Genomic DNA, 13,181 nt, shown 5'->3' with positions numbered 1-13,181 from the left:
GCCTTGAAAGCAGCTCTTAATTAGCAACTAACAGCAGTCTCTAACTAGCATTTCCATTTATGAAGTGTTTTTTAAAATTGTGCATGAAGTGTACCTAATGGAATCAATGTCCTTTAAATAACTCAAAGCATCTTGAATTGGAGTTCATTCTAAATTGACACCATCCTGTGTGTGTATGTGCATGTGTTTGTTTGTAGGAGTGCAAGCAGCGAGAGGAGCAGCATTTGTTGGAGGTAAGACAGGTGTTGGAGGAGGTGAGGGGAGAGTTGGCCAAAGTGAGGGGGAGACTGCTACAGCTGGAGGAGGAGAAACTGGAGGCGCGGAGAGAGTGGGACACGGAGCGCATGGACTGGGCTCTGGAACAGGTACATATCTATTTGTCTGTGTTTACAAGATCTTATGACTCTGGGGGGTTGTTTACAAATTTGGGGGTCTGGGGGTTTGTTTACAAAAGGTGTGTGTGTGTGTGCGCGTAGGCCCGATTTGAAGCCCAGCATTCTCAGTTGGAAGTAAAGCTGAAACAGGAGACTGAGAGACTGTCAGCTTCACAGCAGGAACACATTGCCCTGAAAGAACAGCACAGGTAAACACAAACGCCACTAGGGGGTGATAAAGTCCTAGACCACAGTTATTTTACCCACAAGCAAGCATACAAGGCCCTCTCTCGTCTGCCATTTGGCAAATCAGATCATGACTCTGTACTTCTGCTAACTGTTTTACAAGCAGAAACTAAAACAGGAAGTACCCGTGACTTGCTCCATTGATAAATGGTCACCAGAAACAGAGATTAGGACTGCTTTGCTAACGCTGATTGGAATATGTTTTGAGACTGTGCCGATAACATTGACAAGCTAACCACCTCTGTTACAGGCTTTATTAGAAAATGCATCAGCGACGACATCCCCACGGTGAGGGTTCGCTGCTTCCCCAATCAAAAACCTTGGATTAACACCAATGTTGGTGCTAAACTAAAGAACTGGGCTACCACACACAGCTATCATAGACAACCCTAAGGCTACGGCCATAGACAGGAATAAGTACAAGAAGTCCTGCTATGACCTCTGCAGAGTCAAACGAGCAGGACAATATAGGAACAAAGTGGAATCATATTACACAGCCTCCGACGTCCACCACATGTGGCAGGGGCTACAGTCCATTATGGATTACGAAGGAAGACCCAACCGTGATCTGCCCAACGATGCTTCTTTACCAGACTAACTCAATGCATTTTATGCATGCTTTGTGCTGGGTGTGAGGGCCTTCCCCGACCAAGAGGATTGGGTGATCTCGCTCTCCGAGGACCACATGAAAGGTCTTCAATCAGGGCAACACCCACAATTCCGTGGGGCCCGACGGTATTCCAGGGTGTGTTCTCAGAGCATGCGCAGGACAGTTGGCAGGCATTTTCACGGTCATTTTCACCCTCCTTGTCCCAGTCTGTAATCCCCACATGTTTTAATATGACCACCATCATGTAGCACTCACTTCTGTAATCATGAAGTGCTTTGAGAGGCTGGTTATGGCACACATTAACTCCACCATCCCAGACATCCTAGACCCACTCCAATTTGCATACCGCTCCAACAGATCCATAGATGACTCAATCACTCTACACACTGCCCTCACCCACCTAGATAAATGGAATACCTATGTGAGAATGCTGTTCATTCTCACATAGGGCGACGCACAATTGGCCCGGCGTCGTCCGGGTTTGGCCTGTGTAGGCCGTCATTGTAAATAAGCTCACCAAGCTTAGGACTCTGGGTCTGAACACCTCCCTCGGGAACTGGATCCTGGACTTCCTGACGGGCCAACCCGTGGTGGTGAGGGTAGGCTACATCACCTCCGCCATGCTGACACTCAAAAAAGAGCTCCCGCCTGTACTCCCACGCACTACTCTAACACCACCATCAACTTTGCTGACAACACGACGGTGGTAGATCTAATCACCGTCAACAACAAGTCAGCCTACAGGGAGGTCAGTGACCTGGCAGTGTGGTGCCAGAGCAACAACCTCTCCCTTTAAGGTCAGTAAGACCAAGGAGCTGATCGTGGACTACAGGAAACGTAGTAGTCCACATTGACAGTGGAGCAGGTCGAGAACTTCAAGTTCCTCGTTGTCCCCCTCAGGAGTTAGAAAAAGTTTGCATGGGCCCTCAAATCCTCAAAAAGTTCTATAGCTGTACCATTGAGAGCATCTTGACTGGCTGTATCACTGCTTGGTATGGCAACAGCACCGCCCTCGATCACATGGCGCTACAGAGGGTTGTGCGGACAGCCCAGTACATCACTGGGGCCGAGCTCCCTGCCATCCAGGACATCTGTATCAGTCAGTGTGGAAGGAAGGCCCGGAAAATTGCTAAAGACTCTGCTTCTGCATAGCTAGCTGTACCGGTGCAACAAGTCTGACACCAACAGATTCTTGAACAGCTTCTATCCCTAAGCAATAAGACTTATAAATGGCTAACAAAATAGCTACACGGACTATGTGAATTAACTTTGTTAGGGCCCTGTGCGCACTCACAGGGCCCTACATACTCACTCCATCATCTGTTCACTCAAACATATAATGCACATACATTAATAGTGTCTACACACACACCCACTCACATACAAGCTGCTGCTACTCTGTCTTATATCCTGTTTCCTAGTCACCTTACCCCTATACATATCTACCTCCATCACTCCAATATCCCTGGACATTGTAAATATGCTTTTGGAACTGACCCTGTATATAGTACGCTTATTTACTTACTTATTGTGTTCTCCATACTGCTTCTTTCTTGTGTGTTTACAGTATTTCATTGTTATTGATTGTTGGGTTTTGAGTTTGCAAGAAAGGCATTTCACTGTACTTGTGCATGTGACATTGAAACTTGAACCCACACACTTCCACAGTGTTTGACGTGTGTTTTCAGGAATCAGCTGCTGGATCTGAGTGCTCGCCATGTGAGAGAACTTTCCTCCCAGTTACAGCAACACCAGCAGCACACACGGACACTCACCCAGGACTACCAGACCAGGTACACACACACACACACACACACACACACACACACACACACACACACACACACACACACACACACACACACACACACACACACACACACACACACACACCAGGTTGGTTTTTGCACTCGTAGTGGTTTCTGCCCATTTTGTGTGTGTGTCTCTCTCTCAGGCTGGCCCACTCCAAGCAGCAGTCTGTTTTGTTGGAGGAGAGCAGGAGGAGGCTCGAAGGGCAGAGAGAGGAGCTTGTGAGCAGACTGCAGAGTTTACTACGCTCCCATTGGACAGAAGCACTGAGACTGCTCAGCACACAGGTACATATACTCACACTCAGTGTTTCTACACAGATCATTTCTGTCACCTCCTGTTAACAGAGATACTGACTTGCACTTTTGCTTTCTGCCTCTGCAAATGTTGGTTCTGTGTAGCATGCCAAAAACTATACTTATGGGACTCTTGAATTAGGCTTGTGGTGTAGTTGATTTGCTATCATCCGTTTTTTCAATGGTCAAGGCCTTCTGAGCCAGCCAGCAGAGGTACCTGTGTGTGTTTGTTTTGCAGGCAGAAGGGTCTTCTCTTCCTTCACTGTGGGACGAGCCCAAAGACTGGATGAACCAACATCTACTACAGGAACCATCATCTAATTCACACATTACAGTACAGTACAGAGCTGCAGCTGACACGCACATGGTGCAGAGAGAGCAGGAGGGGGAGGAAGTTGCTCGCTTGGCACAAGGTAATCAATAGGAACATTTTATGTTTTAAACCGCTCTGCTTAAACTCACTGATTGGACCACTCAATCCTTAAAGTGCTAGCTTCTCAAACTTCAAACGGTGCCAGAGATCAAGCACTGATTCTCTATTCCCAAGAATGTCTATCTGAGACTATATTCAAATCAAACATAAACTTTCAAGGTAAATGAAGGCAAATCCACAAGCCCCCATTGCCATCTTTTTTGTCAGTCACTTTTATTTAGCCATTTCTAAGCTCCAAAATAATTTTGCAAATGTGCTCATGTAACATCAATATGGTTTGCACTGGCCCAAAAGTGTGTATAATGATTGCACTGTAGAGTCCTGCAGTGTCTTTGTTGAGAGAAGTGCTTTCTCTATTGTTATTGTCATTATATTTTTGTTAGTATAGTTATTATATTTGTTTCACCAGATGCTCAAGCAGTAGTCCTCCGACTCTCCAGAGAGAGAGGTGAATTAAGTGGAGAGGGTGAAGCAAGAGCGATAACAGAGGGAAGAGAGAGAAGTTGGGAGAGAGCGGCAGGAAGAGAAGAGAGTAGAAACCTCAGCGTGCTGAACCACACTCTCTCCTTCAACCTTCTGGAGCCACAACTAGACACCACCAACATGACAGGTACCCACATACGTCCAGCTAGAAACCACCAACATATGACGGTAAGGGCTGGGAATTGCTAGGGACCTCACGATAGGATATGTGCTGTGATTTTTATTGCGATTCGTTGTTCCAATCTTATTGCTCATCATATGTCTGCTGCTCAGGGGCAAAAGAGAGAAAACAAGTTTTGATCAGTCATTGAAATAAAAGTGCTGAAAACAAATTGTCTCCCTATTTAAAAAGATGGAGAGCAGGCTATGAAGGAAAAATACTGGAGTTTTGGTGCAAGTACAGCCAACTAGCGCAAAAAATAATATTGCGATTTATAGTCCATACGATATATTGTCAAAAATAGTATCCTTTTATTTTTTATTTTATTTATTTATTTCACCTTTATTTAACCAGGTAGGCAAGTTGAGAACAAGTTCTCATTTACAATTGCGACCTGGCCAAGATAAAGCAAAGCAGTTCGACAGATACAACGACACAGAGTTACACATGGAGTAAAACAAACATACAGTCAATAATACAGTATAAACAAGTCTATATACAATGTGAGCAAATGAGGTGAGAAGGGAGGTAAAGGCAAAAAAAGGCCATGGTGGCAAAGTAAATACAATATAGCAAGTAAAACACGAATGGTAGTTTTGCAATGGAAGAATGTGCAAAGTAGAAATAAAATAATGGGGTGCAAAGGAGCAAAATAAATAAATAAATCAAATACAGTTGGGCAAGAGGTAGTTGTTTGGGCTAAATTATAGGTGGGCTATGTACAGGTGCAATAATCTGTAAGATGCTCTGACAGTTGGTGCTTAAAGCTAGTGAGGGAGTGTTTCCAGTTTCAGAGATTTTTGTAGTTCGTTGCAGTCATTGGCAGCAGAGAACTGGAAGGAGAGGCGGCCAAAGAAAGAATTGGTTTTGGGGGTGACTAGAGAGATATACCTGTTGGAGCGTGTGCTACAGGTGGGAGATGCTATGGTGACCAGCGAGCTGAGATAAGGGGGGACTTTACCTAGCAGGGTCTTGTAGATGACATGGAGCCAGTGGGTTTGGCGAGGGCCAGCCAACGAGAGCGTACAGGTCGCAATGGTGGGTAGTATATGGGGCTTTGGTGACAAAACGGATTGCACTGTAATAGACTGCATCCAATTTGTTGAGTAGGGTATTGGAGGCTATTTTGTAAATGACATCGCCAAAGTCGAGGATTGGTAGGATGGTCAGTTTTACAAGGGTATGTTTGGCAGCATGAATGAAGGATGCTTTGTTGCGAAATAGGAAGCCAATTCTAGATTTAACTTTGGATTGGAGATGTTTGATATGGGTCTGGAAGGAGAGTTTACAGTCTAACCAGACACCTAAGTATTTGTAGTTGTCCACGTATTCTAAGTCGGAGCCGTCCAGAGTAGTGATTTTGGACAGGCGGGTAGGTGCAGGTAGCGATCGGTTGAAGAGCATGCATTTAGTTTTACTTGTATTTAAGAGCAATTGGAGGCCACGGAAGGGGAGTTGTATGGCATTGAAGCTTGCCTGGAGGGTTGTTAACAGTGTCCAAAGAAGGGCCGGAAGTATACAGAATGGTGTCGTCTGCGTAGAGGTGGATCAGAGACTCACCAGCAGCAAGAGCGACCTCATTGATGTATACAGAGAAAAGAGTCGGTCCAAGAATTGAACCCTGTGGCACCCCCATAGAGACTGCCAGAGGTCCGGACAGCAGACCCTCCGATTTGACACACTGAACTCTATCAGAGAAGTAGTTGGTGAACCAGGCGAGGCAATCATTTGAGAAACCAAGGCTGTCGAGTCTGCCGATGAGGATGTGGTGATTGACAGAGTCGAAAGCCTTGGCCAGATCAATGAATACGGCTGCACAGTATTGTTTCTTATCGATGGCGGTTAAGATATCGTTTAGGACCTTGAGCGTGGCTGAGGTGCACCCATGACCATCTCTGAAACCAGATTGCACAGCAGAGAAGGTATGGTGAGATTTGAAATGGTCGGTAATCTGTTGACTTGGCTTTCAAAGACCTTAGAAAGGCATGGTAGGATAGATATAGGTCTGTAGCAGTTTGGGTCCCCCCCCAAGAGTGTCCCCCCCTTCGTATCAAAGACTTGGACAGGGAGTGGTTATAAATGTCAGTGAAGACACTTGCCAGTTGGTCAGCGCATGCCTCCAGTACACGTCCTGATAATCCGTCTGGCCCTGTGACTTTGTGAATGATGACCTGTCTAAAGGTCTTATATCGGCTGCAGAGAGCGTGATCACACAGTCTTCCGGAACAGCTGATGCTCTCATGCATGTGAGAACATAGAAGTAGTTTCTCGTCTGATTTCTCGTCTGGTTTGTGTCACTGAGCAACTCTCGGCTGTGCTTCCCTTTTGTAGTCTAATGCCACATCAGACGAGTGTCATAGCCGGTGTAGTATGATTCGATCTTAGTCCTGTGTTGACGGTTCGTCGGAGGGCATAGCGGGATTCGTTATAAGCTTCCGGGTTAGAGTCCCGCGCCTTGAAAGCGGCAGCTCTATCCTTTAGCTCTGTGGATGTTGCCTGTAATCCATGGCTTCTGGTTGGGGTATGTACAGTGGGGCAAAAAATGATTTAGTCAGCCACCAATTGTGCATGTTCTCCCACTTAAAAAGATGAGAGGCTTTTAATTTTCATCATAGGTACACTTCAACTATGACAGACAAAATGAGGGGAAAAAATCCAGAAAATCACATTGTAGGATTTTTAATGAATTTATTGGTGGCTGACAAAATACTTTTTTGCCCCACTGTATGTACGGTCACTGTGGGGACGACGTCATCGATGCACTTATTGATGAAGCCAATGACTGATGTGGTGTACTCCTCAATGCCATCAGAGGAATCCTGGAACATATTCCAGTCTGTGCTAGCAAAACAGTCCTGTAGCTTAGTATCTGCCTCATCTGACCACTTTTTTATTGATCTAGTCATTGGTGCTTCCTGCTTTAATTTTTGCTTGTAAGCCGGAATCAGGAGGATTGAATTATGATCAGATTTGCCAAATGGTAGGAGAGCTTTGTATGCATCTCTGTGTGGAGTAAAGGTGGTCCAGAGTTTTATTTTCCCCTCTGGTTGCACATTTAACATGCTGATATAAATTTGGTTAAACTGATTTAAGTTTCCCTGCATTAAAGTCCCCTGCTACTTGGAGCGCCACCTCTGGGTGAGCGTGTTTGCTTATGGCGGAATACAGCTCATTCAATGCTGTCTTAGTGCCAGCCTCTGACTGTGGTGGTATGTAAACAGCTATGAAAAATGCAGATAAAATCTCTAGGTAGGTAGTGTGGTCTACAGTTTATCATGAGATATTCTACCTCAGGCAAGTAATAGCTCGAGACTTCCTTAGATATCGTGCACCAGTTGTTATTTACAAAAAAAATTCATAGTCCGCCGCCACTTGTCTTACCAGATGCCGCTGTTCTATCCTGCCGGTGCTGCGTATAACCACCCAGCTGTATGTTGATAGTGTCTTCATTCAGCCATGTCGCTGTGAAGCATTAAGATATTACAGTTTTTAATGTCCCTTTGGTAGTTTAGTCTTCCGCGTAGGTCATCTATTTTTATTGTCCAAAGATTGCAAGTTTGCTAGCAGAATGGAAGGAAGTGTTTTTTTTTGTTGTTGATCACGGGGCGGCAGGGTAGCCTAGTGGTTAGTGTTGGACTAGTAACCGGAAGGTTGCAAGTTCAAACCCCCGAGCTGACATGGTACAAATCTGTCGTTCTGCCCCTGAACAGGCAGTTAACCCACTGTTCCTAGGCCGTCATTGAAAATAAGAATTTTTTTCTTAACTGACTTGCCTGGTTAAGTAAAGGCAAAATTAAAAAAAAAAAATGTTTTTAAAAAAACATAAGAATTCTCAGAAGGCAGCCTGCACTCCGGCCCCTTTTTCTTACAAATGCAAATAAATGAACAAAAAACACAATCCTACACATCCTAGGTTAATCTCTCTACACAGCTAAATATACTCTACGCTTGTCTACATTGCCACTTTTCTGTGTGTTTGTGTCGCAGGACTTGAGGAGCTGTGTGACAGAGGGGGAGATCTGAGGGGATGTGTGGCGGAGGAAGAGGAGCATAAGGGAGAAAGACATAGAGCTGAGAGTGGAGAGAGGCAACAGTGGGCGGAGAGGGGTCCCAGCCTCACCTCTGGCCCTAGCTTTGACCCCGGAAGGAGGAGTGAACTACAGTACTATGTCGCCATGGTGAGTACCTCTCTCTTGCTATCTGTGACACACACGAACTCACACACACTCTGTCTGTGTTCTCTTTACTTTCACTTACACACAGTTCTCTAAAACTATGAACTAGGTTTGAATATTTCCCTGTTATTTTACAAAAGTTCCATCCCGAGAATTAGTCACTTTTCTCCCTGTATTTTCTGCCAAAACTGTAAGTGTATTTCTAAAGCATATGCAGTGCATTCGGAAAGTATTCAGACCCCTTGACTTTTTCCACATTTTGTTACATTACAGCCTTATTTTAAAGTTGATAAATAGTTTTTATCCTTCATCAATCTACACACAAATCTACCCATAATGACAAAGAAAAAACAGGTTTACATTTTTTCTTGCAAATTTATACAAAAAAGCATAGGAAATATCATGTTTACATAAGTATTCAGACACATTACTCTGTGCTTTGTTGAATAATATAATAATAATAATATATGCCATTTAGCAGACGCTTTTATCCAAAGCGACTTACAGTCATGTGTGCATACATTCTACGTATGGGTGGTCCCGGGGATCGAACCCACTACCCTGGCGTTACAAGCGCCATGCTCTACCAACTGAGCTAAGCACCTCTTGCAGCGATTACAAGCTTTGCACACCTGTATTTGGGGAGTTTCTCCCATTCTTCTCTGCATATCTTCAAGTTCTGTCAGGTTGGATGGGGAGCGTTACTGCACAGCTATTTTCGGGTCTCTCCAGAGATATTCGATCGGGTTCAAGTCCAGGCTCTGGCTGGGCCACTCGAGGACATTCAGAGACTTATCCCGAAGCCACTCCTGCTTTTTCTTGTCTGTGTGCTTAGGGTCATTGTCCTGTTGGAAGGGGAACCTTCGTCCCAGAAGCTGATTTTCATCAATGATATCTCTGTACTTTGCTCTGTTCATCTTTCCCTTGATCCTGACTTAGTCTTCTGGTCCCTGCCGCTAAAAAACATCCCCACAGCCTGATGCTGTCACCTTCTGGAAGGTTCTCCACAGATGAACTCTGGTTGTTGGTCACCTCCCTGTCCAAGGCCATTCTTTCCCGATTGCTCAGTTTGGCCAGGCAGCCAGCTTTAGGAAGAGTCTTGGTGGTTCCAAACTTCTTCTATTTAAGAATGATGGAGGCCACTGTGTTCTTGGGGACCTTCAATGCTGCAGAAATGTTTTGGAACCCTTCCCCAGACGACGACAGAGCCCAAGATGCAGCAAACCAAATAAAAACATACATTTACAGTTGTTTTTTTGTAGGGGGTGCTTAAGAGATTTAAAAGTCTAGGTTTGAGATATAATATGTCACCAACTACTGTTCCACAATATATATATTTTTTTATTTCTCTTTCTCAGATGTTCACTAATGGTGGCACTCTAACCATGCAAATTCCCATTGAGTAACAGCCGGGCTTGTGCAACATTCCATACCTTTTACAGGAATAAAATATACTGAACAATATAAATGCGACATGAAACAATTTTTAAAAATGTACTGAGTTACAGTTCATATAAGGAAATCAGTCAATTGAAATACATTTTTCAGGCCCTAATCTATGGATTTCACATGACTGGGAATATAGATATGCATCTGTTGGTCACGGATACGGCAGGGTAGCCTAGTGGTTAGGGCGGCAGGGTAGCCTAGTGGTTAGAACGTTGGACCTCCAAGCTGACAAGGTACAAATATGTCGTTCTGCCCCTGAACAGGCAGTTCTGTTCCTAGGGCGTCATTGAAAATAAGAATTTGTTCTTAACTGACTTGCCTAGTTAAATAAAGGTACAATAAAATACCTTTAAGAATTTTGGATGAAAAGCATGCCCAAATTAAACAGCCTGCTACTCGGGCCCAGAAGATAGGATATGCATATAACTGGTATAACTGATTTGGATAGAAAACAGTAAAGTTTCCAAAACTGTTAAAATAGTGTCTGTGAGTATAATAGAACTGATTTAGCAGGTGAAAACCTGAGAAATCCATTCAGGAAGTAGTTTTTTCCGGTTGAAATATTATAGATCATTTAGGATAAAAAACAACCTGACGATTGAATATAAACATTGTTTGACATGTTTCTATGAACTTCACGGATACAATTTGGATTTTTTTAACTGAGTTTGAGCCTGTGGATTACTGAAGAAAACGCGCTAACAAAATGTAGGTTATTGGATATAGAGAGACTTCATCGAACAATGAATCCCTTACCTTCCTTTTGTATCTCTATTTCTGAGTTTTGTAACGCTTCTGCTTGGCTGGTTACTGTTTGTAATAATTTGTCAACTGGGCTATGTTTTGGGCTAGGTATGCTTTCGCCAAAAAGCATTTTATAAATATGACACTGGTTGGTTTAACAAGAAGGTAATCTTTAAACCTATGTAAGATATGTTTTCTGAATTTTTATAATGAGCATTTCTGTAATTGAATTTGGCGCTCTGCAACCTCACTGGATGTTGGCCAGATGGGACGCTAGCGTCCCACGTAACCTAGAGAGGTTAAAAAGGTCAATATCTGGTGTGACCACCATTTTACCTCATGACACATCTCCTTCGTGTAGAGTTGGTCACGCTGTTGATTGTGAAATGTTGTCCCACTCCTCTTCAATGGCTTTGCTGGATATTGGCGGGAACTGGAACATGCTGTGTTACACGTCTATCTAGAGCATCCCGAACATACATGCTCAATGGGTGACATGTCTGGTGAGTATGCAGGCCATGGAAGAACTGGGACATTTTCGGCTTCCAGGAACAGAGCCTTGTGGCATGGGGCTGTGCATTATCATGCTGAAACATGAGGTGATTGCTAAATGGTATGACAATGGACCTGAGGATCTCATCATGGTATCTCTATGCATTCAAATTGCCATCGATAAAATGCAGTTGTGTCCATTGTCCGTAGCTTATGCCTGCCCATACCAGAACCCCACCACCACCCCACCATCTGTTCACAACATTGACATCAGCAAACCGCTTGCCCACACGATGCTGTCTGCCATCTGCCCGGTAAAGTTGAAACTGGGATTCATCTGTGAAGAGCATACATCTCGAATCAAATGTATTTATTAAGCCCTTTACATCAGCTGATATCGCAGTGCTGTACAGATACCCAGACTAAAACCACAAACAGCAAACAATGCAGGTGTAGAAGCACAGTGGCTAGGAAAAACTCCCTAGAAAGGCCAGAACCTAGGAAGAAACCTAGAGAGAAACCAGGCTATGAGGGGTGACCAGTCCTCTTCTGGCTGTGCTGGGTTGAGATTATAACAGAACATGGCCAAGATATTCAAATGTTCATAGATGTCCAACAGGGTCAAATAATAATAATCACAGTGGTTGTCGAGGGTGCAACAGGTCAGCACCTCAGGAGTAAATGTCAGTTGGCTTTTCGTAGCCGATCACATTCAGAGTATCTCTACCGCTACTCTGCTGTCTCTAGAGTTGAAAACAGCAGGTCTGGAACAGGTAGCACATCCGGTGAACAGGTCAGGCAGGCAGGCGCGCGCTGTGGCCCCATCCGATGATAACCCCACCTGCTTTTCCAAAGCACAGCCCCCACACCACTAGAGGGATATCTTCAACCACCAACTTACCATCCTGAGACAAGGCCGAGTATAGCCCACAAAGATCTCGCCACGGCACAACCCAAGGGGGGGGGGGGGGGCAACCCAGACAGGAAGATCACGTTGATTTGTCACATGTGCCAAATACAACCTTACAGTGAAGTGCTTACTTATAGGCTCTAACCAACAGTGTAATTTCAACCCCCCCCCAAAAATGAGGTATTAGGTGAACAATAAGTAAAGGCTATAGCAGTAGGGAGGCACCGGTTAGTCGGGCTGATTGAGGTAGTATGTAGATATGATCAAAGTGACTGCATATATGATAAACAGAGTAGCAGTAGCTTAAAAGAGGGGTTGGCGGTGGCGGGACACAATGGCGGTAGCCCGGGTTAGCCAATGTGCGGGGGCACTGATTAGTTGGGCTAATGGAGGTAGTATGTACATGAATGTATAGTGTACTCCCTGTTCACCCACTACTGCGTGGCTACGCACGCCTCCAACTCAATCATCAAGTTTGCGGACGACACAACAGTGGTAGGCTTGATTACCAACAACGACGAGACTGCCTACAGGGAGGAGGTGAGGGCCCTCGGAGTGTGGTGTCAGGAAAATAACCTCACACTCAACGTCAACAAAACTAAGGAGATGATTGTGGACTTCAGGAAACAGCAGAGGGAACACCCCTCTATCCACATTGATGGAACAGTAGTGGAGAGGGTAGTAAGTTTTAAGTTCCTCGGCATACACATCACAGCCAAACTGAATTGGTCCACCCACACAGACTGCATCGTGAAGAAGGTGCAGCAGCGTCTCTTCAACCTCAGGAGGCTGAAGAAATTCGGCTTGTCACCAAAAGCACTCACAAACTTCTACAGATGCACAATCGAGAGCATCCTGCCGGGCTGTATCACCGCCTGGTACGGCAACTGCTCCGCCCACAACCGTAAGGCTCTCCAGAGGGTAGTGAGGTCTGCACAACGCATCACCGGGGGCAAACTATCTGCCCTCCAGGACACCTACACCACCCGATGTTACAGGA

General features: G+C 44.8%; 1 protein-coding gene across 1 annotated transcript in view; it reads left to right on the top strand.

The window, feature by feature from the left end:
- The window catches only part of LOC124012692 (centrobin-like), a 45,090-nt gene that overhangs the window by 7,457 nt on the left and 24,452 nt on the right, over positions 1-13,181 (top strand). The window contains exons 11-17 of the mRNA XM_046326568.1: positions 198-365; positions 477-583; positions 2,919-3,023; positions 3,185-3,326; positions 3,574-3,748; positions 4,178-4,378; positions 8,399-8,589. Coding sequence (XP_046182524.1) covers positions 198-365; positions 477-583; positions 2,919-3,023; positions 3,185-3,326; positions 3,574-3,748; positions 4,178-4,378; positions 8,399-8,589 — 1,089 coding nt within the window. The remainder of the gene's footprint in view (positions 1-197; positions 366-476; positions 584-2,918; positions 3,024-3,184; positions 3,327-3,573; positions 3,749-4,177; positions 4,379-8,398; positions 8,590-13,181) is intronic.

This window comes from Oncorhynchus gorbuscha, linkage group LG24, assembly GCF_021184085.1.
Source record: "Oncorhynchus gorbuscha isolate QuinsamMale2020 ecotype Even-year linkage group LG24, OgorEven_v1.0, whole genome shotgun sequence".
Taxonomy (NCBI): Eukaryota; Metazoa; Chordata; class Actinopteri; order Salmoniformes; family Salmonidae; genus Oncorhynchus; species Oncorhynchus gorbuscha.
This window is presented reverse-complemented; position numbering and strand designations above follow the sequence as displayed.